The 27,977-nt window shown below is 46.3% G+C and overlaps 1 protein-coding gene across 14 annotated transcripts in view; it reads left to right on the forward strand.

Moving 5' to 3' along the window:
• Positions 1 to 27,977, forward strand: part of MED15 (mediator complex subunit 15) — a 57,353-nt gene that overhangs the window by 11,993 nt on the left and 17,383 nt on the right. For 10 of the 14 annotated variants that reach the window (XR_002779320.1, XM_023528278.1, XM_023528275.1 and 7 more), the window contains 6 exons: positions 8,677 to 8,764; positions 16,178 to 16,229; positions 17,943 to 17,972; positions 19,562 to 19,774; positions 25,690 to 25,958; positions 27,015 to 27,341. Coding sequence is in view for 13 of the 14 variants with exons in the window: in XM_023528278.1 (XP_023384046.1) it covers positions 8,677 to 8,764; positions 16,178 to 16,229; positions 17,943 to 17,972; positions 19,562 to 19,774; positions 25,690 to 25,958; positions 27,015 to 27,341 (979 nt within the window). In the remaining variant the exon portion in view is untranslated. Of the gene's footprint in view, positions 1 to 6,545; positions 6,705 to 8,676; positions 8,765 to 16,177; positions 16,230 to 17,942; positions 17,973 to 19,561; positions 19,775 to 25,689; positions 25,959 to 27,014; positions 27,342 to 27,977 lie in introns of all 14 variants that reach the window. The other 4 variants (XM_023528277.1, XM_011355924.2, XM_011355922.2 and 1 more) reach the window with 2 other exon arrangements.

Below are 27,977 nucleotides of genomic sequence, written 5' to 3' on the forward strand. Positions count from 1 at the left end.
GAAGCTTCCTGTCTCCATGTTGACATTCAGGAAGGTTTAGATAAGTGAAGGAGACCTTTCTTAATAACAGCTGGCGTTACATTGAGTATTTCTCTATGGCAGAATCTGTGGTACTCTCTTTAGATGTGTTTTGTCATTTAACTTTTAATTACTTTTTATTTTATCAAAGTGATGTATGCACATAACTTTTAAAAGCCAAGGAATGACGAAAGACTTATAAGAAAGTGTGATGGTTCCTTGTTTACTGAGTCCTCCCCTGTGACTCTTTGCTCTCTTGAGTCATCCTGTTTATGAGTTTTATGAGTTATCTGTTGACTTTCTGTATAGCTCCCATTGTACGACTGTTATTTCTGCTTCTGCTGCGTTCCGCCAGTGTTCTACCTTCTGGGTAAATGAATAAATGCTTATGTTTTATGTTTCCACAAATGATATTCACAGCTGAGCAGTGGCATACTGTGATCATTTGTTTTTTCCCCTAGGAAAAAATCGCCTTCTTAAAAATGTGCCTAGTTTTCTGTGTACCTGTGGCTAACTCTTCTCCTCTTCCAGTTACTTCTTGATACAATTATCCCCATGCTCAGTGCTGCCAGACAGTCAGTTCCAGCTTTTCCCCTGCATCTGCTTTCTGGAGCCCTCATGGGCGGTGGCCAGAGGTGTGAGGACAGCCCTCAGTGTGCCTGTCTCTTGAGTTGCACAGCTGCATGGCTCCAATGTTGGGTCTTGTTTCCTATCTCCTGTGTCTTGTTCTTTTGGTTCACTCCGTTGTTCCACTAGATTCCGGAGAAAAGGCTCATGGGAGTTCAATTTCTGGAGGCTATATCAATTTGGATGCCTATAGACTTCCAGGTTAGAAGTACTTCCTCAAGGATTGAGAAGCATGTTCCCACTGCTTTCTTGTTTCTAGTGCTGCTGTTGTGATGGCCTAGTGCTTCTTTCAGCAAGCCTCCCGGTGACTTGCCTCAGTCTCAAAACTCACATCCTGCACTTCAGGGAAGGCTCCTTTAAATCATTTCATGGGAATCTAATTCCCTCCACTCCCTATGCTCACTCTCCCCAGCGATTGTTTTATTTTATTATATTTCTTTTTCTTTTTTTTTTTAATTTTTGTTTTGCCAGGTGTTTGAATGTTGGCCCTTTATCTTTGATCTCCTGTTATCCATCTCTTTGTGTTTTAGCTCTGCTCTCTGGGTGATTTACTCGATTTTATCCCTATCTTTTCACTCTAACATGCTTTTATTTATAAGAACACTTTTTTTTTTTGTAATTTGACTTTTCATTTTATAGCATTCTATTGTTAAATAGGTACAGTGCCTTGTCTCTATGGATAGTATAGTTTTCTTGACATTTTCTTCTTGCAGAGTTTCTGATAGCTCCAAATGACATTTTTCATGGGGTCTTTATCTGCCACGTTAGAGTGTCTGGGAGCCCTTAGTTGGCTGCTTACTCCAAGAGGGGGTACTGTGAAGGTGAGTGGACGCTCTGTGTACCTGGACTTGTCTACAGGGAGGTTCACTAAAGCCTCATGTGGCTTATGGTTCTCTGAGTCTTTCCTCTAGAGCATAGTCTTCCAAATGCTGGGCTGTAGGATGAAGGCCTGGGTGCCAGCATGCTGGGCACTGCAGTGGAGGCGGCCGCAGGCAGGCAGGTGGATGGGTCTCAGCAGTTAGTGTGGATCTATCTAGTCACTCTGACGGCCATACAGTCCACGTCTTTCTTTTTCCTCCCTGTGCCTTATCAACAGAGTGGGTTGACTCTAGTCCAACGACTATCCATTTTGTGCTTTTCCAGAGAATACCTCTGTAGTGGTCTCCTGGTTTGGGAGTGGTTACCCAGTAGTGTGAACTGGGGAAGGGGATATGGTGGTGGCTTTTACCCAGGAATCCTTCCATTTATCTTCAGTCCTGAGCACCAGGCACGCCCTGTCCTGAAGCTTGCGAAGATTTGGATTAGCTTTGAGCCCTGCTTTCTTAGTTGGCTTGCTGTGTCCATCACCACGTGGTCATCAGCTTCCCAGTCTCTAAAAACACTGTTGTTGGCGCCAACACTCTCGTTCTTTCCCTATCTTGGTGAGTTTGTGTTAGAGACAAACAAAATCTATTTTTTTTCCTGTGGTTTTAGTGGTGTTTAGAGATGGAACAAAATCACATGTGTAAGTTCAGTCCCTCATTCCAACCTGGAGGTTATATCTCATTTGATTTTATTTTAAAAGTGAAATTGTTGCAGGGAATGTATTTATTTGGATTGTGACTTAAGCTCTCTTATTTTTAAGTTAAGCATATGCCCCTCATATGGCTTTGTTCTTGTTCCTCTTTTCAAAGGGCTAAAACATTACATTTTAAACTGTGTGTTTTTCATTCTGGATGAGTCCTTATCCTCTCCAAATAAATTCCTGATTTTTAAAAATTTTGGCGCCTAAGAGAGTGTAATATTTTGGGGGAACAAACCAGAATTACAGTGAAAAATAGGATCTTTCCGAATCGAAAGTGTGAAACCCATAGATGTGATGAGAATCAGTGAAGGTTGTGTTTCCCTCTCAGTGCTGATGTGGTGGTTTGCTTTCCATCTGGTCTGCCTTCACTTCTGGGCCATTCTCCTGGAGGCAGGCTCATGGGATTCCTCGGTGCTAAAGCTGGGCAGACACTCGGCTCTGTCCTCATCTACGTGTGATGCGTGGTTCCAGTTGACATTTGCTGGGTGTGGGGGGGGTGTTGGTGGGGGATGGGCACAGTTCTCTTGTGCTGGCCTGAGCTGTGCTTTATCAAACATAGAGCACCCTTGGGCTGCACCACAAATGTTGGGAGCTTGTCCCCAAACATGCTAGGGCCATTGCACAGGCCTGGGGTGAGGGTCAGATGGACACTGCTGTGAGCATTCCGATAGAGAAGCAGGCTGCCAGAGCCTCGCCCCTCAGATGTCAGGGATGGGCTTGAGCTCCTGAGGACCTGGATTATCAGGGTACCTTTTCTTGTCTCTGGTAGATGGCTAGTAAAAGTATGGTAGCAATCTTTTTTAATCTGGCAGAATCTTTTTCCCTTTATGGTGTCTGTTTTTGATGATGTGCTTAGGAAAGCCTTCTCATCCCACTGTTGTGTAACTATTCTCCTGCCATCATCTGCTACTTTTATGATAGAAGTTTTTACACACATACAAAGTGAAGGGTCACACCTGAGCTGCAAGTTTCTGTCCAATGTGCAGGTGGCAGTTCACCAGGAGGCTTCTCTTAGGGGACTGGTGGGGGTGGCATAAACTGCCCCATTAGAGGTCAGTGGGTTAACGAGTGTTGTGGTTCACAAATCAGGAGAAATTTCCTCTGGGCTGTCGCACAGATGGATGGGCAGAAGGCATCCTGTGTACCTGAGGTTAGGAGGGTGAGTGTGTGACCCAAGGAGGAATGAACCATCCTGCTCTAGACACCAGCAGGGGACCAGAGGCGCCCACTCTCCTGAGAATTCAAGCAATTATTCAGCAATGGAAAGAGAAGCGATGAAGAGGGTAGTCTCAGGAGAAGTGAGAGGGCTCTTGGGTGTGGACCAGGGCCCTTTGGAATAGAGTGTGGACGGGAGGACCAGGCAGCAGGCAGGCGGAGGAGGCTGCTTAGAGCTTCTCCCTCTCAATATGCCTGTGCAAAGGCCCTTCCTGAGAAATGTTTGGCCCACAGGGGCTGCAGAGCTGGGTACCCGTGGGGGCACACTTCCAGGTGGTTCAGAGTTTCGGTGGGAGAGCAGCTCTGCCTGAGGGATCCGTATGTAATTGAATGCTGTCATCTTCTAGAAAAGGGGTGACACAAACATCACTGCTTGTTGGAGGTATTTGGGATGCAGTCTTACTGTGCAATAAGGTGGACTATTCTCTGACTGATTTCTTTAACACACGTTAGTGCTTCTTGTGTGCTGAGCTCCTGATGATGTTAACTTTTGTAATCCTCTGAAGAATGAACAGCCCTGTGAAGTGGGTACTGTCATGTCTTCCCTCTACAGATTGGACATGTAGACGCTGCAAAGTGGTGCCTTATCCAGGGTCGGTGGCTGGTGGGTGAAGCGGTGAGGGGCATACCAAGGCATTAGCACACTTTGAGCTTGTGTCCGTGTGTACCTTCCCAAGGACACACAGTTTGCTGGGTTTTTGGCTTTATCCTGAGCTGATTTGGATTACAAGGACTCGGACTGGACTCCAGTTGACAAATTGAGTTTCCCAATTTGGAGATAGGGTGGAGGTGAGGGAGAGCAGGCCATGATGAGGCCAGGCCTGTCCTCACACCCTGGCCCTTTCTGTGCATCTCCCTTCATCCTGGCTACAGCCCTTTCATAGTGCTCCTTTATGAAGAGGATGTGCTTGGGGGGTGGCGTGAAGACCTCTCTGAAGACCCAGAGCTGGCGAGTAGCCAGGTCATAATTCAAGCCCTGGTCTGTGTGATTCCGGAGCTCAGGCCCTTCATTCTCTTTGTACTTCCTGCCAGGTCCAGCTGCCCAGCACTTCTGTCTACCGCAGCACATGCCTTTCCCTGATCACCTTGGCCTCTACAGTTTGGATGTGGTTGTTCGAGGCTTGGTTTCTCCTGTGCCTGCCATGCTGATTCTCAGGTTCTTCATGTCATGTTCCATCAAAATACATGGTATTACCACTCCTTGTGTTACAAGTAGCCAGGTTTTTGTATGATGCTGATTATTGCCTGCTGAGTACAGAGGTGAATGCCATAATCTCTGCTCTCAAGGTTGCTCATAGGACAACAGGGCCGACAGACAGGAAGTCAGCAATTTCCACAGGAGGAGCCATGGGTGTGATCAGAGTGACCACAGGGTTTCCGTGAAGCGGGGAGGGGGGTACCCGAGCGAGAAGGTCAGAGGGCCCAGCAGACAGGGCCGGTGGCGTAGTCGGGCAGCTTGCCAGGCAGCAGGGCCTAGGATAGTGTGCAGAGTGGGCGAGGGAGGCATGGCCATAGCCTGGGTTGCTCCCCACACTCACCGCCAGCTGTGTGGCTTGAGGAGCTAGCAGAGGTGGCAGGGCAAGAATGGGACCTTGAGAGAGGCCCATCCAGAGAGGTCATCACAGGTGCAGTGAGAGATGGGGGGTGAGGATTTGAACTTTAGAGAATGGAGATTAGATTGGGAACTGAAGAGGGAGTTCCCAGGTTTCCAGTCTGAGCGATTGGTGGGCACGGAGCTAAAGTTGCAGGGTATTTTCTTGGCGTGGCACTGCCTTCTGCTCAGGCGAGGTCTGTTACAGTAAGGGCCTCATCCAGTCCCTGGTGAGGGAACTCACAGGGCTTGTGTAATGGGTCAAGTCTTGCCTCAGAAGGATCTGGTCTAATCCAAATACCAGTGGAACCCTGACTGGGCAGACAGGTGTAACTGTGGTGACCAGGAAGAAACTAGAATGAAGGAGCTCGTGGAGTCCGGGTCACAGCAAAAGGCCATGTGCTCTCAGCTGGTATCAGGCCTCCACCCATCTTCTCAGAGGGCTGGTTGTGTCCAGGCAGTGGCCACCGCACAGAGCCTTTTTGTTATGGTGCTAACATCTCCCTGGCAGCTTTAGGTTTGGTGGTGGCTGCCTTGGTGTTGGAACTGTGGCAGGATGGCCATTTAGGGTCTGCTCTGGTGAGCCCTGACACTGGTTTTGCTCCCTGACCTCCCCCAGCTGAGACCTCAGGCTTGCTTGTGTGGGGGCAGAGCTCACCTTGAAGTATTGGTTCTTTTCAGTTATGTCTCTGAGGCTGTAACCTCTGTATTTGGGGGTTGTCTCTTTGTGTGGTAGTTTGCCTTTGTTTAGGGACAGTTGCTGGAAGGGATTTGTTGTTTTCTGGAGGTGGAGGCTGAGAAGTGGTCATTCAGGTTCGGCTGTTATGGCAGGCATTTTGGGGACCGAAGCAAAGCCCAACTCAGGAAGAGTAGAGGAGGCTTTGGTGACCAGCTGGTCCTTCCCCTGTGCGAGACTGCTCCCAGCATGGGCCTGGGTCCCAGTGACAACCTCATACAGTGGATATGGTAGGTCCTGAGTGCAAAGGAGGGACACCACACGTAAGCACGGGTATGAAATGCTATGCAACATGCACTTAGAACCCCGATAATGGACAGGTACCTCTGACAAAATGCTGAGATGGTTGAAAAGGAAAGAACAGGCCCCGCTCCTTGGGGGAAAATGTAGGATAGTAACAGCAGAACTGCCTGGTTTCTTTTTTGCCTCATCTTCTGTTTTATGGAGCATGATCTGCAGACTACAAACAGGAGCAAAAACATTTTAAAAAATATGGTTTGCAGAACTGAAAACAGTGCTCAGGGTGCCTGTTTATTCTTCAGCCAACAAATACATAGAGCCAGTTTGGGCAGGCTCTGAGCGCAGCAGTGGAGGGGACCAGTGCGTGACATTGGCACTGTACTGCCTCACAGGGCCCTGGTGCCCGGCCAAGGAGCTGCCTTTTTCCTTGGCTCCGTACCTGTGCAGCCCCTTTCATAGCTCACAGGCAGAACTGGACATTTATCTCAATTCTGTTTCCTGTTATTAAGGTGTGTGTTCTAGCTTGTGAAGATATGCCTGTTTTTGGCCTCTAGTGTTGTCAGTGCTCCTCAGGCTCTGAGTCACTGACAGCGGTGCCCATGCAGTCCCTGTGCTCATCTGTGATGTTGCCCTGACCAGGGCTCCTCCAGCAGATGCCCTTGCACCTGGTACCTTCGGGCCTGCTGAGGTCCCCCCACCTCAGAGCTATTACAGTAAGTCCCTGTCTGTGTCTTGTCTCTGTGGATGTGCCAGGTGTCTTTGCTGGGGTCAGGATGCAGTGTCTGTGTGGGGCCTGTGAGTCTGCTGACCCAATCAAAAATGGCCAGCCAGCAGCTTGGAGGACTGCTTTTATCTAGCCAAGAGCCTAGCTAAGCCCTCGGGGATCACTGCTCTTAGGCAGAGCCCATCTGTGTAATTGAGTCTCACCCTCAAAGCCCTCAGCAGCCTCTCTGCCTCTCTGTGCCTCACACGTTGGCTCCTGGCTCTACCTTCTACCCGTGACCTCTTCACTGCCCACCTAGTCAGCCTCCAGGCTGTCCTGCTGGCTGGCAAGGGCTCTCTTGCCGTGTCCACTGCTCTGCTCTGGGTCCCTGCATTGGTCCCCATCTCTGTGACAGGGTGTGCCTTACACTGCTGTCGGAAGGTAGGAAAGGGAACAAGTACTGTCCTGGGGGTCACAGGTGAGTTACCCTTCTGAAGATGGGTCTGCTCAGTCACTTCTCTTGTCGGAAATGCTCAGTGACTTAAAGCCTACCAGGTGACATCTCTCAGTCTCCACATGTGGAGTGCCTGCCCATGCCAGCCTCAGCACATCAGTGCCTGGTCCTCCTGGCCTGCCAGCCTCGCTTCCCCATGCGTTGGATCTCAGATTGTCCTCATCATTTCTCTCACCTTTCTTGTGGCTGTGGTCACATATTTCCTTGTGTGTGCATCTGCTCTACCCTGGGTGCTTTGCCAGCGGGAACCTGTTGCTGCCTCCTTACCACAGGCTTGAGGAAGTAGATGGGGTAGGGACCCCAAACTCACATATGTTGAATGAGTTATCTAACAATGTCGTGAGTCAGTGTTATTTTATTTTTCTTTATATAGTAATGCAGGCTTGTCCATCTCTTAACATTTAGCTTCCTTTCTGTGATTTCTGTAAGAATCACAGACCTGATCCTGCAGTCCCATGTGCACACTCTTTCAGTAGCCTGAAATTTTGTCGTTTGTTTGGAGTGGTCAAAAAGCTTTCTAGCACCAGCTGGACTGGGCTTATTTTATTCTTTCGGGTGAGGCAGCAGAGCCCTGACGTGCTTGTTCATTTGTTTATCAGAAGGCCCAGCACTGGGAGACAAGTAAGAAGGCAGGCCGTGAGCAGACAGGCCAGGCCTCGGCACGTGAGCCTAATACACCCCTTCTCTTCTAACAAATGCACACGTGTTCTTATCTTTGTGTGTGCGTGTTGGCGGGGAGGGGTGTATGTGTGCTGCTGTTTAGAGGGAGCTTATGTTTAGCCAGTGTGCATGGCTCTATCCCGACAGAGCATCAGATGTGTGATAAGATTCACTCTCTTACTGTACTTGTGTTGGCAAATGCGGTTTTAAGATGTTTTCCACATGTGTGTGGTCTGTCTCCTCCTGCCCCCAGCTAAAAGTTATTGAAGTTGAGACTTATCCTCTGAGTCCCATCTGGAGAACTTGCGTGTCCCACATAGGGACCTTTGGCTTGGGAGAGACTGAGAGACGACTTTTCATGGCCCCTTTATTTTACAGAGGAGGAGACCAGAGCTGAGGTTCCACTGCTCTTAATGCCAGAATTGGGTGAGGACCCAGGCCACTCAGAGGGCAGGAAATAGAGGCTGGCTGGCCACTCAGCCTTCTAATATGCATTTGATTTTGTACTGGTTGCGAGTGATCTCTAGGGCCTGGCCCCTCTGTCCCCTCATGCTGGGGGTGGCTGCTTTGCTTTGTGATGACCAGCTTTCCTGTTCTTTCTTGTGGCCCTGCCCTCTTATTTCCTTGTTCAGCTGTCTTTGATCACTCTACTGAGTGCCCTCCCTAGACCTCAGCAAGGCTGGTGTAAGAGGGACAGGCCCCTTCCACCCAGGGGTAGCTGCTGTTGCAGGGCCTTCTGGCCATGACCCTGCAGGAGTGGACTCATAGGTATACGTCACGTCACCATCTCTTCTCCTTTGTCTTTCAGTGAAGATGCCATGAGAAAAGCTGGCGTGGCCCACAGTAAATCCAGCAAGGATATGGAGAGCCATGTGTTCCTGAAGGCGAAGACCCGGGTAAGGCCCTGGTGGGTGGAGCCTCTGTCATAGAGGCTCAGGAAGAGAAGGATGTGATGCAGATCTGGAAGCCTCTCTGCCTGGGAAGTGGGGATGGGGTGGCTTCTCACTGCTTGATCCCAGACACTAGTGGCTTTGCCTGCAGCACTCTGGATCTTGTGTCTACTCTACAGATACAAGGAGGGTACTGGGGGGACTCTCAGGATACAGGCCCAGCCTCTGACCCCAGACTTCACTGCCAGCACCCATCATTCATGGTTAGCTCCCATGAATCTTGTAGAGCAGTCACTCAGGCCCCAGCTGCTCCTTCAGAAGGGACAAGTGCTCTGAGTAAGAACTGGCTCTGGCCTTAGGCCTCCAAGGGAGTCCTCACCTAAGCCCCACAGGGCCCTGACACGTGGGCCCGGAAGAGTTCCTGTCCCCTTTAGTTAAGTGATGAAGGTGATGCTGGTGGAGATTGAGGCCTTGATCTAGGAACCAGGTAGGAATATCACAGGTGGAGGAGTTAGGGAGGGTTTCCACTGTGTGAGCTCTTGTCCTGGGCCAGGCAGTATGGGCTTCATGGGACTACCTCCTTCCATCCATGTGCTCTCCCTGGGGTGGAGCTGTTTTAGTAGAAATGAAACAGAACAGGCACAAAGAAGCCAAGCTCCTTGTCTAAGGTTACCTAGCTTTTGCAAAGTGAGGCTGATACCCGGGGCTTTTGTTCTATACCACACCTGCCCTCTCCCCCATGCAGATCCTGACCTCTGACCCTCCTCTGCATTGAGTGTGCTCTGGGCATCTTGTGCCCAAGTGCAGTGTTGGAATTCTAGGACATGTTTGTGTGTCACGAATTAAAAGCAGTTGTTATTTATGGCCCTCAATTGGATATTGGCTTGGATAAACCAACTGTCAAGACATATAGAGGTCAATTGGGGAAATTTGAATATGGTCTGAACATTTAGGTAAGGTGAACATTTTGTAAATGGAGAGATAAGAAATCACTGGCTGACGAAAGCAGGTTCCAGAACAGAAACCATCTATACAGTCTGGTCTTATACAGAGGTCAGAGCGCATGAGTATATGTTTGTGAGCTCTGTGCCCTGGATGTATATAAATATTTTCTTTTATAACAACTTTATTGAGATCTACTTGATATATTATACAATTTACCCATTTAAAGTGTGCGATTCAGTGGTCTTTAAGATATTCAGTGTTGTCTAACCATCACCACAATCAAAATTTTATAACGTTGTCTAAAAGAAACTTCATACCCATTTGCTGTCATGCTCCATTTTCCCTGGACTCTTAGCCTTAGGCAACCACTTATCTGCTTCCTGTTGCTGCGGATTTGCCTTTTCTGAACTCATATAAATGCAGTCATACAATATATGTTTTTGCAACTGGTTTCTTTCATTTAGCAAACTATTTTCAAGGTTCATCCATGAACCATGTTGTAGCATGTACTTCATTCCTTTTTATTGCTGAATAATATTCCTTATATGGATATGCCACATTTTATTTATCCATTCATCAGTTGAACATTTGGATCGTTTCTGCCTTTTGGATATTGTTAATATTGCTGCTATAAACATTTGTATACAAACTTTTCTGTAGACATACATGATTTTATTTTTCCTGGGTATACACCTAGGAGTGGAATTGCTGGGTCATATGGTAACTCTGTTTAACCTTTTGAGAAACTGCCAGATTGTTTCCCAAAGCAGCTGCATCGTTTTACATTCCCACCAACAGTGTATGCGGTACTAGTTTCTCCACTCCTCATAAACACTTGTTATTGTCTTTTTTATTATAACTATCGTGATAAGTATAAAGTAGTATCTCATTGTGGTTTTGATTTGCATTTCCCTGACAACTAATGATATTGAGCATCTTTTTTATGTGCTATTGGCCATTTGTATATTTTCTTTGGAGAAATGATTATTCAGATCCTTTGCCCATTTTAAAATTGGGTTCTTGGTCTTTTTCTTTAGACTGCTAGAGTTCTTTATTTTGGATACATCTCTTATTAGATATATAATTTGCAGATTTTTGGGGGATGAGATGTTTTTGTTGTTTTTGTTAGTTTGTATTTTCTTAAAAGAGATTTGATGAGGCCTTATGGAACTTATTTTAGCCTTTGAAATGCAGAACTTGTTGGTTCAATATTGTTATCTGTTGTTTCATAAAGAACTACCCCAAAACTTAGTAGCCTAAAGCAATGAGTTATTTCTCCTGATTCTGTGGGTCAGGACTTGGGGCAATCAGAATTGCCTGTTTGGCATCCTGCTGCTATCACTTGTGACCTCTCATGAAGCTGCATTCAGCTTGTAGCTGTGCTTGGACCACATAGTGTATAATTGCCTTCGTATAAAATACCTAGAATAGGTAAATCTCTAGAGACAACGTATTAGTTTCCTATAGCTGCTTTAACAAATTACCACAGACTAGCCATGGCTTTCGCCTCTTGGTTCAAGGCTCTGTCCTTGTCATCTTTCCTTTTTTTTGAAGAATAGCACATGTTTGCATCAGAGTAGTTTTATCAGCCTGTTTCCTGCTAGTAGAATTTTAGGAATCTGACACTCTTCTTTGATTTCATCCAGTTTCTGTCCCTTTCAGTCCAAACTGGCAGTGTTCCTGCTATATAACACTCAAAAATCTTGTGGGTCTCCTGTGTATGTGACAGGATTCATGTCATTAGACAAGAGATTTCTTCTCAGATCTTTGCTAGATCATATAATTTCTGTTCCTGGTTTCTGTGAGACGATTGAGGGGATTCATGAATTACATGCCTAATCTCTTTGGCACTAGGAAAATTCGCCTGGCCACACCCTAACAGTGAATCTCCTAATATTAACTTTTTTTGTGTGTGTAATTTGAGTAACCTGAGAATTTCCCAGATCAAGTCCCAGTTCCTTTTTGCTTAATGATTCTTCCCTCAATTATCTCTTTCCTCTTGCATTTTACTATAAGCAGCCAGAATAAACCAGGCCAGGCTTTAACACTTTGCTTGGAAGTCTACTTAGCCAAATATCCAAGTTTGTTGCTTATAACTTCTGCTTTCCCCACAACTAGGATACAATTCAGCAAAACTTTCTGTCACTATATGACAAGGATTCTCTTTGTTCTAGTTTGCAGGAACATGTTCCTCATTTCCTCTGAGTCCTCACCAGAAACACCTTTAATGTTGATCTTTCTACCAATGTTCTGTTTTTAATGATACATGTATTCTCTAAGGTGATAGGAGCTTTCTCTACCAGGTTCCTCACTTCTTTCTGAGTCCTAAGTGGCAGAATCTTTAACATCCATTTTCTGCCAACAGCATTGCCTCACTCGCTTCTTCCTGCCCCTAGTGAAATGGGTGTTAGATTGAAAGAGCAGAGGGTGCAGTGACCTTGTTAGCAAGGCTGTGTCTGAGATGATGCCTTATATTTATATTTCTGAGTGTTTCAGTTTTCCTGTAGGGCCACAGTTGGTCAGGAGTTCAGAGAATGAGGGCCTGACTTCTCATATAAAGTTCTTTTTTCACTTATCACCCAATGGTTCCATCATTTAACTGGCCATTGTAAAGTGGCAATTGTCCTTAATTACAGCTTTTCTTCTATATTTATTAGTTGGAATTTTTCTGCAAAGAAGAGTTTTTTTTCTTTTATCATCAGGGCTACTTGGTTGCTTGAAACACAGCCTGTTCTGGACCACCAGGAATGCTTTCCTATCCATCGTTTCTTTCCAGGGCAAGGAAAGATACCCGCTTTGATACCCCCAGGGTGACCAGTGGGGCTTAGGGATGAGGATAAGAATGGGTTACCTGTCAGTAACATTATGAGTTTGAGGCACTGCATCTAGTGTGTTTCAGTTCATTGTAGTTGTTCGTTTTGTTGCTTAGACGATCCCATCCTCATCCAGTGGCAACCCCAAAGCACCGTCCTGTCCCTCTTGGTGCCCCTTATCACCAATCCTTTCATCTTTTGTAGCTTGCCTGCCATCTTGGCCTGGAATCGGCCATTCTTCTAAGGAACTGTGATTCCTTTTTGAGAGTGAAATGGTATTTAGAGCTTGCATTCTGGGCACTGGCTGCTCATGGCATCTAAGTGCTTTTTTTGTTAGCAGAGCTAAGAAGTACCGTTTTTGAAAAACAACCACCTCAAAACCCCCGTAACTTCACACTGATGTTTCAATTCAGATTTAACCTATGGAGTTTTACTTTCATTTTAAACATGTACCTTTTCTCTTACTATGAATATCTTGGCTTCTCATATCATTAGCATATTTACTTACTTGCTTTAAAATACTTTCAGAATAAACAGACTAATGTTACCACCAAATTAGTGACAAATAATAACAAAATGTGGAATGAAGTTTATGGTTTCTTTTTGCTTTCTTTTTTAAGTTTAAGACTTCTTTGCATCTCTGTTTGTCCTTAAAATGTATCCCTTCCACTAAGGATGTGGAGTGTTTTGTTTGCTTTTTTGTTTTTTAAAATGATCACTAAAAGGACTTCTTTTCCCTGTGTGATTCTGACACCAACTTGATATCTAGCTCATATGTTTTGGTTTATTTTGAATTTTTAGGAATTATACTTATTTCTTTCTATTTGGTTTTATTTTGATTTGGTAAAAGATTTATATACTTCCAGTGTGAAAACCTTATAACAAGCTGGGAAATCTCATTTCCAGCCAGTTCCTGGTACCTCTGGGGGTAACTTTGATCTTCAATTTTTGTTTATCCTTCTGGCATTTCTTTTTGCAGATATAAGCAAATATATATATTCAGATTCCCTGTGTCTTAATCCAGAGGTGTTAGTGTGTGGCATGTGGTATTTTATGTGGAGCATATATGTGTCCCTGCTGCTGCTCGCTCCACATCCATGTGGGGAGACGTTTTTCACCCTATTGTTGGGCCCTTATTGCAAGGCTTGTATAGGTCAAGCAAGTATTTATGTAAAGTGTTTTCCCCCACATTTCTGTCTTCTTATCTGCAAACCAGGCATGTTAGTAGTACCTGCTAATAGAGTGGTTGGAAGAACTAAAAGCATTAATATATGTAAAGTGTTTTAGGGCTGCACCTGGCACCGTATCAGTGCCAGTGTTAGCTGTTATTGTCTGTGGCCAGGTAATACCCAGCCTCAAGTGCAGCCTGAACACTTAAATTTTTAATGTCGGGCAGAGGAGGTAGTAATGGTGAGTGAAGATAAGGAAGGTTACATGCTCTTTAGCCTGTTTCCTGGAACACTCCTGGAGAGGCGGAGTGCTTTAGAGCAGAAGGAGGTACCGTAACCTGTCTGTCTGGATGGGGGGCCCAGAATTCTCACACCTGGAGAGGCCAGTCAGGATGCCAGCATTCTGCAGATGGAGATTTAGGAGCCTGGGGAGTAAGATAGGCCAGCCAGGGGAAATCAGAGGTGCAGTTCAGATCCCAGCCTCTCCCGTGGAAAGGGGCGCTTGCAGCAGACCTGCAGTGCTCAACCCCCAGTGGTTTCTGAGTGACCAGGCCTTTGCAAGAACTTTGAAGGTGTATTTCACCCACAAGAAAGCCCCTTGGCAGCAGTGCGACTAACTGCTTCCTGCGCTCATTTCTCCTGTCAGATGGTAGCATTCCTCCCTCCTCCTCAGGCCTTCTCACATTGGTCTGGTCCTGAGAGCTTCCACTTCAGCAGGGGAGCAGCCTCAGCCAGGAGCAGACTGTGCTGGCCGTCCCCACTCTGGGCCAAGGAATGACGCTGGGACTGCATTGTGGTGGCTTCCGGTCCTGGTTTATGCGAAAGGTTTTGGGGACATGGTCTTGAGCCCCATTTACTGTATCTTGTGTCTGAGTGAAAGTATTTGGTTGCTGCTTCTCGTTTTACCTTTTATGAAAGTAGAGAAAACAACAAATTCTTTTAAGGTGTCGCCCACCTAAAAGATGGCCCAAGGCCTTAACCAGACACCAGACATTGACCTGGCAAGCTCCTAGTCCTGTCTGCTCATACTTGGCCACTTCATTTCCCGAGCTCACTAACACCACCTTCCTTGCTTCCCATACTGTCGTCCTTCATGGAGCAGCCTCGGCAGGTGGTCCGTGTGCAGGAGCCCAATTCCGGGGCCCCTTCATTCCCAGCACATTCTCTTTTCTACCAGAAATTGATGGAGTTAGTCAGAAATTGAGGATGTCGACAGCACCTCCTGAGTGTCCAGAACCTCACTGTCCTTTTCTGTACCCGCTTCCTTTGACGTGCTTATCATCCCAGCCTTACCATTTCCCCTGGGCCTTTTACCCTCCTAGTTTCCTCTGTCGATTCCCCTGGCTGAAAAAAAAAGTGGTGAGGTGAAGTTTGGAATAGATGAGGGATAATAAAGATTTAAAAAGTGTGCGTATAGTTTTACATTCATCTGAGACCACTCATTTTATTTCCCTTTCCATGAGGTGTTCCTACAACAGAGGTTCACTGAGTGTCCCTAGGCTCAAAGGCATGTATCTCGGGGCAGTACCATCACAGGTGCTGAAGCTGGGTCCTAGGTCTCATCAGTCTGCTGTTAAGTGGACTGTCACTGTCAGTAACTTAGGAGGAGGGTCATGTGAGGAGGGCAGAGAGTGAAGGTTTTGCCCTTTCGAGGCTGCCTTGCTGGAAGGATGGGCATTTTGAGGAGGAGAAGGATTGTATAGCTTCTGCGAAATTAGATTTTAACTCAAACAGATGTTAACTTTGTTGACGAGAGGACAAACTCACAGTAATGATTTCCCCGGAACACCCGGGAGTGAGTGTCCTTGGTTGCAAAGAGGACAATTGGTGGAAGGCAAGCCCTGCTGGGCAGTTCCAGAAACACAGCAGCTGGGCAGCTGGGCAGCTGGGACAAAGACAGCCCTAGGCAGTGGCCTTCACCTGCCATCCTTGAGTGGCCTCGTGTCCTCTTCCTTGCCTGTGTAGTCAATTCAGATCTCCAAAAGCAGAGCCAGGGACTTCCAGATTTGCATGCAAGTGTGACGTCAGCAGTGAAAAAGCAACAGGCTGGCTAGTAAAAGCAGAAGTACTTGAATACAGATAGTGCAAAGACAAAAGCAGCCAGCCCATGACTTCTAATATGCCTTGGGACCTTAGGACATTTCCTCATCCCCTCTAGACCTACTGTCCCCTCTGAAAAGAATGGTGCCTGAGCTGGCTCTTGGGCCTCTTAGTTAAGTGTTTACAGCAGGGCGGAAGGAGCAGCAGTTTGAAGTCTCTGGGTACCCTTCTTGTTTTTCTGTTTCTCTGTGCCATTTGTTGGTCTGCTGTAGCTCAGCACGGACAGCTTTTCTCTGAGATCTGGATTCCAGAGGAGACTGAACCAGGCAGAGCATTGCCATCAGGGCAAGTGGGCCTCAGCATGGTGGCATGGGAATTAAAGGGGGTGGCAACGGGGAATTACATGGCCTTACTTCATCTGGCATTAAACTGCTTCCTGTGTTTACTTTTAGGACGAATACCTTTCTCTCGTGGCCAGGCTCATTATCCATTTTCGAGACATTCGTAAGTAAAATTTTATATTTCTGGATGGTTGTGAGAAGCTGGCTCTGTCGTGTAGTGGAGACTTGTCGTGGTAGTGGAGACTTTCTTGGGCACAGTGCTTGAGTTAGAATGTCTGTGTAAAAGCTCCTGCTTTCTGGGATGTTCTTTATTACTTTGCATTTGATTCCATCTCTCCCATCCTCCTAGAGCCTCAGCCTCAAAAATACTGATTTTGCCATAATGGAAATGTTAGCCTCAAAGTGGTTTCAACTGGACTGCTGTTTCTGCTTGTCCATTTAACTTCCTTTTTTAAAAGAACCATTACGTTTATCTCTAGGCAGTTCTTAAATAAGCAGTTTACCCTGGAACAGAAACTTCCTTCTCTAATAGTTGGTTTTATTGACCCAGGGAGGCCTGACCTAAATGTGTTTCTGTCAGGCTGGAAGCTTCTAAGGCCAACTTCCTAAATCCTGCCGCTAGCTCCCTGCCATGATAAGGGTCACCCGACCCCTGCCACATTCTGGCTCCTCTGATTCCCAGGATCCTGCTCTGGTCCTATCAGCCAGGCAGAGCAGCAGCTTTGGCTCTTCAGAGTGTTAGGGTCCTGGTGGTTTTTAATGTGTTACGTATGAGCACATAGACACTGAGCGTTCCTGGATGGCTGCAGTCTCTAGAGGAAACCGGCTGGCAGGGCACTTTGTGTTTTCAGCCAGTAGCGCCTCCTGCCTGCCTACAGTTGTGTGGCCATGGGAGATGGCCTTCTTCTGACACAGCCTGTCCTTGGAGCAAATCCAGTTGCTGTTCCCCTTTGATTGTAGAGGCAGCTACATCTTCAGTGTCAGTAATGCCAGGCTAAAGAAGAATCCCGGAGCCCCTGTGTGGCCAGTAGATTTTGCTTCTTTCCACAATAGCTTTTTACCAGAATGTCCAACAAGGTGACCTTTACTGGATTTTTTTTTTTTTCCCCCTGTGTTTGGGAAGATCCTATGGAGTATAGAACAAGAGAAGATGGGACTAGGAGCCTGGGGAATGAGAAGCTTGGATGAACTGCCCTGGTTTGTCCTGGCAAGGGGCTCTGCTCGTCGGGGCTGGGCTGACCTATTCGGAGGTGTCCCTGGCATGTTGGCAAACACAGTGCTGTGGGCTACCGTGTCCACAGCCGCCTCACCAGCTCTTCAGGGGAGTGTAGAAGTGGTGCGGCAGTTCCCTACCTGGTGCTGGGGCCAGCTAGATCTGGCTTCGAGCCAGCCTTGGCCAGCCTCATCTAGAAAATGGAGATGCTCCCTCACAGAGCAGGCTGAAAATGGAGGTGTTGTGGAATTCTTAGCACCATTCTGAGTCCATCATGGATCCCTGTGGCTTTCTTGTTTGCTGCTCAGGGCCCATGGTGAGATTCTGGACCTGGGAAAGAAAGAGAACTAGAATAGGTCCAGAGTAAGTGAGCTCTACCTGGGGGCAGTTCTCTGGGGCCCCAGGCTGACCTTGAGGCGGTTTGGCACCATCTTTCCCCAGGCCCCCTTGTGTGTCAGCACTACCAGGAATGGGATGGACCAAATATTTCTCTCTCTCTCTCATACATTTACTCATGCTCTGAAGCTCTGAGGTGTTTTTATCTAGTTTCTAGGCAGGGGCAGCTCAGTTTTAGCAAATGATCTCTAGGCAAATTCCTGTAAAACTGACTTACTATGGAAATATGTGGTTATGTAAAACTGTTTACTTTTTTTTTTTTTTTAGATAACAAGAAATCTCAAGCTTCTGTCAGCGGTGAGAATTTTTCCTTTTTGAATTAAAATTGATCCTAACCTTGGATCTGGGACAACAGGAATGAGATTGTGGCTCCTGCGTGTGCCTGGGGTTAAGCTGTTACTAGAGGTGAAAGTTCACAGAGAGAAAAGCTCTGGCTGACCGTGAGAACTGTGGAGCTGCACCCCTCCCTCCCTCCCCATCCTTCCTCTTCCTGGCAGTCTGTGCCGTCATATGATACTGCCCCATCACGTTTCACTTAAATACTGTTTTTGACCAACAAAAAGATTGTAAAAACTCATATAATTATTGAGACCTTGTCTAAAATTTTGAGCTCTCTGGGGGAGAACTGTTATGGTATATTCAGTATAATAACATGTAGTGGTAGTAGTTCTTAGGGAATAGCTGTGAATTCACTTTCTTAAGTTTCTAGTTTCTTTATAAGTTAAAAACTATCATTTATTTTTACTTTTTAATTTCAAGGCTTTATCACTTAAGAGGAACACTATCTGATGATTCATCCCTAATTTCACTGACTGAGCTGCCAGTGAAGGAGTTTAGGTCTAAGATGGCCAACTAAACCCTGACCTGTTGGGAAAGGAGTCAGCCTGCTATGCTGTTTGTCTTAACATAGGCAGCAGAGCTATATATGTCAGATGATTGCCAGTGATTGCCTTGGCCAAGCTAGCTGCATCTGCCTGTGTGGACCCTGTCCCCCCTCAGGGTATCTGCATATGCAGTGATTCTTAGCCAGCTGGGGCCAGGTGGGATCAGAGGACATGGCCAGGAGAATTCTGGGCTCTTGGCATTGAAGCGTGGGGTCCTTTGGCGCCCGGTTCTGTCGCAAGGTGCCCAGGCCAGGCCATATCTGTCTGTAGGTAGCCTTTTGCTGTGAGCCACACTCATGAGAGTGTGTGACAAGAACCTTGGGTTCCTTGTCCTGAGTCACAGAATTGCTCACTGAACTGAGTCCGCAGACCTTGTGGATTTGGCAGTGTCGTAGTGCCCCTCAACACTGTGTGGACCCCTTTTTCATGCCTTAGCTTTTGCTGGTTTGGTGGCCCTGGATGTAGGAGTCTATCTTAAGAACTGCCCCTCTGTGGAGGTCGTGCACAGATTAGCAGAGATGGGCTTCTGGTGTGCAGGGAGACATGTAACCTCCCTGGAGAACATCTGTCTGTCTCCCTGGCTTCTCTGACCCCTGTGTTCTTGTTACTCAAAGAAGGGCTTTTGTGTGCTCACACAGCAGGAAGGGTTGTACAGCCAGGAGGGGTAGGGGCCGCTGCCTGCCCTGAAGGGCAAGTTAATCCCTCAACATTAGGACCCTGGCACAGGCCAGACCAGGACTATGGCACATGCTCCCTGCCCAGTAAGGCTCATGGTCCAGAAGCAGTAACAAATATGCCCAACATCTTGTCCCTTGGGGTGTGATAGACAGTTGGGCTTGGGTTTGGGAGGCTTCCAGGACTCTGTTCTCTCACCATTTGGGGCTTTGAGGGGCTCAAGCCTGGAGACAGCATGGGGCAGGTGTTCTGAAGCCTCATATCCTTTGGAGCCTCGTCCACTTTGTGGGCGCTTCCTTGAGACGCTGTGCCCTTGTGTTCCCACAGACCCTATGAATGCACTACAGAGCCTGACTGGAGGACCTGCTGCAGGAGCAGCTGGAATCGGCATGCCTTCTCGGGGCCCAGGACAGCCCCTGGGCGGGATGGGAGGCCTTGGCGCCATGGGGCAGCCAATGTCTCTCTCTGGGCAGCCACCCCCCGGCACCTCAGGGATGGCGCCCCACGGCATGACTGTCGTGTCTACGGCAGCTCCACAGAGTGAGTACCAGGCTTCTCAGAGAACCTGCCACACTCTCTGGTGGCAACACGGATTTTATTCCTTTGCTTAAGATGGTGTCGAGAAGAGCCTGAGAGAAGCTCCAAGGAGTTCTGTTTTTTTATCTTTTTGTCTCTGTTGGTGTGGGGAAGAGAGGCTCTAAACCTTCTTTGGTCTACCAGAAGGGTTAGGTGACACTGAGCCCCTCCTTTTACCCCTGGGTGGGAATGGAGGACTCTTAAGGAGGTTGGGGTGGCATGGGGCCACATCCAAGGACTTGTGTTTTGTAGCCGAAATAGACAGTTGCGTCTCAGGGTAGTCTTGGGGCCACAAAGAAGTGCTGTCAATGCCAGACTTCCCCGATCTCAGGAGCTGTCCCTTCTAGTGCTGCCCCTGCCCTTGCTGCGCTTCTCTGCAGGACACAGCCCTGTGTTCTCTGCCTAGCCACAGCTGCCAGGAGCTGGGCAGCAGCGCAGGCTTCCCCTTTTCCAAGACCTGTTTTGATGAACTTTTGGTTTTCACATTTATTCAGTACTTGTAATGTACTTCAGGACCACAGACGGCATCGGTACTTTTTTCCCTCTATACAACATTTTATGTTTGAAATACTTTGCGTCATAGGAAGTTGCAGAATAGCAGAGTTCCCGTGTGCCCTTCACCGAGCTTCCCCAATGATGATATTTTAGTACATCATCATAACTGAGAAATGAACATTGGGACAATACTGTCAACTCAGACTATTCAGACGTCACCAGTTTTTACATACATTCTTGCACATGCACTTACGTGTGTGTAGTTCTGTGAGATTTTATCATGTGTGGAATAGAGTAACCACTGTCACAGTCAGCATGCAGAACTGTTCCGTCACCACCAATAAGCTGTCGTATGCCTCTTAATCACACACACTCCACCAACCCTCAGCCCTGGCAATCGCTGATGTATTCCCTGTTGCTATAATTGTGTCACTTTGTGAATGTTCTCTCTGGAATCATATAGTATCTGACTTTTTGAGATTGGGTTTTTTCATTCAGCATAATGCCCTTGAGATCCTTTAAGTTGTACCAGTAATTTGTTCCCGTTCATTGCTTAGTAGTATTCCATGGACTAAGTGTACAAAATTTACTTATTCATTTACCCTTGAAGGGACATTTGGGTTGTTTACAGTTTGGAGCTGTTATAGATAAAATTGCCGTGAACACTCGTGTGCAGGTTATGGTGTTTCAGTGTATTTTTGTCACGTATCCCTTGCAGTAACCCTATGAAGAGGGCAGTGTCACTGACCCGAGCACCCTGTTCTTTGTTGGGTTTACTTTACAAGCATACCCTTGCTCGTCTCAGAGACCACATATGTCCTCATTCCCACTCATTCCTGCACTGGAACCTTCTATCCCCAGCCATCGTATCTTTATTCTCCTCTCTTTACCCATCCCTTTCCATCTGACTCTTAGCTCTTTGCTCAGTTCTTCTTTAGGTCCTTTGTCCCCTTCTGTCTTATCCGCACACCTGACGCAACAGGGAAGCTTATGGAAAAACACACAGGAGATGCGCTGGCCCTGGCTCCTCTTTACATTATACTCTGTTCTGGTTGAATTTCTTTCGTCACAAACTTATAATAAAAAAAGTTTTAAAATGTAAGAGTTTAGTATGTTCCCATGATTTGTCTTGCAGTCTCACTCCTAACAGAAGTTCAGTGGCAAAGCTTTGGTATCCTGCACATACCCTCCCGAGTCTGACCTTGACCCACATCCTGTTTTCAGCTTCTGAGGGACCTGTAACCTGTATAGCTCTAGGAAAGGGTTGAAGTGGGTTCTCTACTTTCATGTACTGCTGCAGCCTCTGTCAGAGACTCTCCCTCCCTGACTTTGATTTGAGCTTTTACCTGCCTCGTCTACCTGAAATAGGTGTTGTGGCCTGATGGGCATTTGCTGTCCCTTTTTTCGACACTTTCTCCAAATGCCACTCTGTGATTAAGGCCAGGGCCTGGGTCAGAGGTTGAGCTGGGGCTCTCAAAGGGCAGTCCATGGCATGCTGTGATAGTCCCCAGGTGACCTGGGTTATTCAAGGAAACACAAACGCTAACTGTGAATGAGGCTGTAGGCTGGGGTACAGGGTTCGAGTGAGACTTAACTTTTCACTCTGTATGCTTTCGTTCCTCAATGAATTTTATATCATATACATGTAAAACTGACTTTAAATATAAGTACTATTTCTGGCTCTGACAGACTGGGTGCTGAGGAACCCTCCTTCTGGATAACTAGATTTGGGTAGGCTGCATTTTGGATTGCTGGGCTGGCAAAAAGTAGGGAAAGCTCTTTGCCCTGCTGCACCTTGGCCTTTTGCAAGATGGGAGAAAGCAAATCTGGGATCCCTCCATCCAGTAGAACTTGTGCTGGGGCTTCTGGCATCTCTAGCTCCCCTAAAGGCAAGGACAGTTTGGTAGAGAATGCTTCCAAGTTTCGGACTATGGGAACTACAGGTTAAGGTCCAGCAGTGAGCACACAGTCCAAGATAGCAGGCATGAAAGGAAGCAAAGACCACAAGGAGGAATAGACGCAGTAAACAGATGTGGAAATGCCCACATTGGGCTGCGCACATAGCAATTGTTAGGTATGGGCTTGGTGTACTTAAATAAAGGATGGAATTCCAAATAAACAAGCACTGTGATACCATCAGGAGTGACCAAGCAGATTTGAAAAGGCACCAAGTAGAACTTGTAGAAACAAGAAATAAAATTATTGAAAAGAAGGACATGGATTAATAAACAGCAGATTAACTAGAGCTAAAGAAAGAATTTGTGAACTAGAAGCTACATTTGAAGAAATTACCTAGAATTTAGCCCAGAGAAGAGAACATGGAAAACAAGAGAGTAAGAAATGTAGAGGATAAAATCAGAAGGTCTGACTAACGTCTAATAAAAGGAACAAGGGGAGAGAATGGAAGCACAGCAGTATGTGAGGAAATGATGGCTGAGAAAAGCTCAGCACACCTACACAGGTTAAATAAGTAGACTCAGCAGACTCAGTGATGGAGTCAAGAAGATAGTAGAAGGTGGTTAGAGCACTGAGAAGGGAGCTACCAACCACAGTTGTGTGCCAGCAAAACTCTTCAAGGACTAGGAGGAAGCAAAGACGTTTTTAGATAAATAAAGCCTAAGATACCTTCACTAAAAGATATTTTAAGGACCTACTCTTATTGCTCACCGTTTCCTCTTACCTCTCAGACCGTCCTTCCCAAGATGCCAGGTATAAGATGGGAAAAGAAATGTTTTTCATGCAAGGTAGTAAACGTGTCAATCTAAACAGTGATTCTGAGCAGTTTTGCACATGGGGACATTATGCAATGTCTGAAGCTCTTTTTGAATGTCACAACGATGGGGGTGTTACTGGCATCCAGTGGGTAAAGGCCAGACATGCTGCTAAATGTCTTGCATGCACAGGACAGCACCCCACAACATAGGATTGTCTAGCCCAAAATTCAATAGGGACAAGGTTGAGAATCCTTGGTGTAAACAAAAATTACCTCTGTAAAATGTTGCTCAGAGCCAACTTGCCACATTCCAAGCACTATTTTGAGTGTTTTACCTATAATAGATTATATCTTAGTTCCTTGTATGGGGTAGATGCGACTATTGTCTCTCTTCTACAGCTGAGGGAACTGAGGCACAGAGCAGTGACAGAGTTGGGATTTGAATGAAGGCGGTCTAGGTCAGAGGCTGTACCCCTAGCCGTTATCCTGTCTTGCCTCTTAATGTAAGTCTGCTGTGTGGCCATAAGAAAATAAACAGGGACCAAACTAAGTGGAAGTCAGGGGAATATATCAAGGATATCAGGTCTATCATGTGCACATAAAACGTACTTTAAAATATCAAGAGGGTTCTCAGGGTTCCTTGTTTTGGGGAAAGAGGTTAAACTAGAGTTATAGTTTATTTACTTAAATATGCATGAGAAAATTGGAAAAGTATTGCTAAAACAATAGATGTCGATTGTAAATTTCAAACCAATAAGAAAAAACAGAATAAGGAAAGAACAACAAAAATTCAAACAATACGAAGTTTAACCTGCCCACTCAACAAAAATACAATTCATAAAAGAAAATATTTGTTAGTCATACCTCAGTAAAAAAGCAAAAAAAAGGGAAAAGATTAGAAAAGGAAAGACAAATACAAATAAGCTGAAAAATATATTTATAATAAATGTGAATTAACTAAACAGGAAATATGTTAGATATAAATGAAAGAAAACAATTCAGCTATATAATTGTTAAACACCTAAAATATAAGCTGGAAAAAGACTCAAAAATGAAAGATGTATTGAGCAATTAGTTTCTTGGTTATTGATAATTAGGCAAACAAAAAAATGATAAATTTAGAAAAGATTTGAACAACATAATGAACGATTTCATCTAAGCATGTGGATAGAACAAATACACTTATAAAAATAACCACGCAAACCTCAACAATTTCAAAGTATTACTGCCACATACATAATATTTTGTATCAAACAGAGTTAGAAATCTGTAACAAAAAGATAAATTTAAAAGTTCTTCCGCCTGTCAGAATGGCTGAAATAAATAGTGTCAACTCCAAACGCTGGCAAGAATGGAGAAGCGGGATCGCTCATACATTTCTGGTAGGAATGTAAAATGGTTTGGTTTCTTTAAAAACTAAAAATACAACTCAAGAATCTCACTCTTAAGCATCTATCATAGAGAAATGAAAGCTTTTGTTCACACAAAAACCTGTGTACACAAATGTTCGTGGCAGCTTTATGTGATAGCCCAAAGCTGTGATCACCCCAGATATCCTTTGTGGTATAAATGGTTAAATTGTGAGATAGCTGTACCGTGGAATACTACTTGGCAATAAAAGGGAGAGAGCTGTTGATATATATTACAGACCAGATGATCTTCGGAGAATTAGGCTAAATGAAAAAGCTAATTGTCCCACTTATATGACATTTTTGAAAAGACAACATTTCAGAAATGGAGGACACCTTAGTGGTTGCCAGGGGTGGAGGGGTCGGGTTGCTTAAGGGGATGGCTCCGCTAGGGATCCCTGTGGTGTCAGAACTGTTCAGTGTCTTAACTGTAATGGTGGCTGAATCTACCCAGGTGAGAAAATTGTATAGAACTTAATAATCACACCCACACAAATGAGTGCATATTCTGGTTGTGATATTATGTTATAATTTTACAAAAGTACCATCAGTGGAAACTGGGCAAAGCATAGAAAAAATCTGTATTCTTTCTTTTTTAAAAGATGACAGCTTTATTGAGATATAATTCACATACCATACAGTTCATCCATTTAATTTGCAACATTCAGTGGTGTTTAGTATATTCAGGGTTGTGCAGCCATCACCATAATCAATTTTAGAACATTTTCGTTATTCCCAAAGAAACTATGCCACTGAAAATCTTGTAAATGATTGTTTGTATCAGCATTATTCATAATAGTAAAACAGTGGAAACAACCCAAATGTCCCTAGTTGATGAATTAATAAACAAAGTGTGGGAAATCCCACACAGAATACTGTTCGGCAATAAAAAGAAATGAATTACTGATTATGCCGCAATATGGAGGAAACTTGTAAATACAATGCTAAGCGAAAGACCACGTATTGCGAGATTCCACTGATTTGAAATGGTCTAAAATAGGCAAATCCATAAAGAGAAAGTAGATTAGTGGTCACCAGAGGCTGGGCCTCTTGGCCATTCAATAGACTTAGCCTTTTTCTTTTTATTATTATGAAATAATTCATAATAGTAAGTTTCATAAGTTTCAAATGGTGCTCCCGTCACATCTGTTAAGTTCTAGCGGCCAGCGTGGTAGCAGACAATCTTAACCACCCTTCCAGTCTGCACAGCACTGGGGTGGCAGGTCTTTCTTTGCTTGTTGCGTTCCTTGCTGTGCCACCAGGCCTGACCCCTGCCTGGGTCTCATCTCCAGCCCAGCTGCAGCTCCAGCAGGTGGCACTGCAGCAGCAGCAACAGCAGCAGCAGCAGCAGCAGTTCCAGCAGCAGCAGGTGGCGCTGCAGCAGCAACAGCAGCAGCAATTCCAGGCTCAACAGAATGCCATGCAGCAGCAGTTCCAGGCAGTAGTACAGCAGCAGCAGCAGCAGCAGCAGCAGCTACAGCAGCAACAACAGCAGCACCTGATTAAATTTCATCATCAAAACCAGCAACAGGTACCAGGTGCCTTTGTTTCTACACTCGGCCTCCGTTCTTTGGCCCTTGAGCCCTAGATACACGCCAACCACCATGCTGCATGCAGGGGCCCAAAGCCAGCAGCAGATCCTCATATATGGTGCCTCAGCTTCCTCCTCCATGAGCTTCCCGCAGAGCCTGGAATGTGGAGGAGAAATAGGCACTGACTTGCTAGGAAGGTGCTGTGATCACATGAGGAGGACCTTTCCACCAGGCTCCAGTGTCTGACTGCAGGCCTACTGTGTGCTGACAGCTGGCTCCGTGGAAGCTTCTGGGTACAAACAGTTCATGGAAGGGTTAACTGAAGCAGGAAGTGAGAAGAACATGCCAAGATCCAGGAATGCTTGAGCCATCCTGTGGGCATGTTTCTTTAGAGGACATGCATGCCTCCTGTTTTGTCCCTGAATGTTTGATTTTTGGACACAGCACTAATCATCTGGTGTCTTGTAAGAGAATGGCAATGTCACAGTAGAAACCCTGCTTCTAAGAAAATAATTTCTTCCTCCCATGATTTGCAGTCAGCATCCAGACGTGTTAAGCATCTATTGTTAGATTCGCTCTTGGTTGAGAGAGGGGATCCCTGAAGGGGCCTCTCCACTTTCCTACCTCCTCTAGGCCTTGGCCCTCTGCCTCCTTTCCCAGTGGCCATCCTCCTGGATCTTAGAGGCCTCTCTCTCAGAACCAAGAGTGGTTTACTATTACATACTGTAGAGACCAAGCAAGCATCACTGCAAAGGCTTCAGAGATCTGTCATCTGAGTGTTTATCCCAGCTTCTGCAGGGCTGCGCTTAGATGGTTCCCCTTACTCGACCCTCCCGATAGTTCCCTTGATTCTTTTTCATTCTCTCAGGCCTAGGGGTGGGCCAGCCTCTGGTAGCCAGGGCACAAATGCACCCTTGGTGTGTCCTCAGTTTCCTTCTGTTGGAAGTGCTCCCTCTTCCCATGTGAGAACAGCCCAAGCAGGCTTCCTAGGGGCAAGGCTGGCCCAGAGCCCAGAGGCCAATGGGATGACTGAGTGCTGTTTGTTCTGCCCCTAGATACAGCAGCAACAACAGCTGCAGCGGATGGCACAGCTGCAGCTGCAGCAGCAACAGCAGCAGCAGCAGCAGGCTTTACAGGCCCAGCCGCCAATGCAGCAGCCACCAATGCAGCAGCCACAGCCTCCCCCCTCCCAGACCCTGCCCCAGCAGCTGCAGCAGATGCATCACCCACAGCACCACCAGCCCCAGCCGCAGCCCCAGCAGCCACCAGTTGCTCAGAACCAACCATCGCAGCTCCCGCCACAGTCACAGACCCAGCCTTTGGTGTCTCAGGCTCCGGCCCTCTCTGGACAGATGTTGTACGCCCAAACACAGCTGAAACTTGTGAGTACCCATGACTGGTGGTAGGCCTCAGTTCTTCCCTGGTGTCACATGCAGCTGGTGTCCGTCAGCAGTTTCTAGGGTTCCTCGTGTATAAATGGCATGTTCTCTCTTCAAGCACTGGGACTTAGGTGGTGCTTCCCCACACTGGACTTCACGTCTGGCTCAGCGAGGGAGTATGCATTCCATGAGCACTGGCTGATTTCAGCAGTGGCCATGGACGTTTTAAGATTGTGGGCGATTAGCTGGATGGCAGCACATATATTATCACTGTGGGGGAGGATGTGCTGGCTCCATTGAACGTCCATGGTGGTTTGCTAGTTGCTCAGAGTTCCATTCTGAGCAAAGACCCCTGTCATTACCATATAAAATGTTGCTTTCAGTCTCATGCATCTCTTTACAAAGCAAATTCAGTCAGTAACATTTACACAGAACAGAATATTGTCACCAAGTTGGGTAGCTGCATCGTGGGGCCATTTAAATTTGGTTCACTTTCTTGGATTTTGTGACCTTTCCTATTGGTGATTCATTGATGGGAGTGGGGACAGGCCACGCCTGTACCTAGTGGCAAGTGAATAGAAGGCACACAAGGGCAGGCTGGAAGGCTGAGGATGGTCATGAGAAGCAGGTACAGGCACA

The sequence above is a fragment of the Pteropus vampyrus genome, unplaced genomic scaffold, assembly GCF_000151845.1.
Source record: "Pteropus vampyrus isolate Shadow unplaced genomic scaffold, Pvam_2.0 Scaffold23, whole genome shotgun sequence".
NCBI classification, from domain to species: domain Eukaryota; kingdom Metazoa; phylum Chordata; class Mammalia; order Chiroptera; family Pteropodidae; genus Pteropus; species Pteropus vampyrus.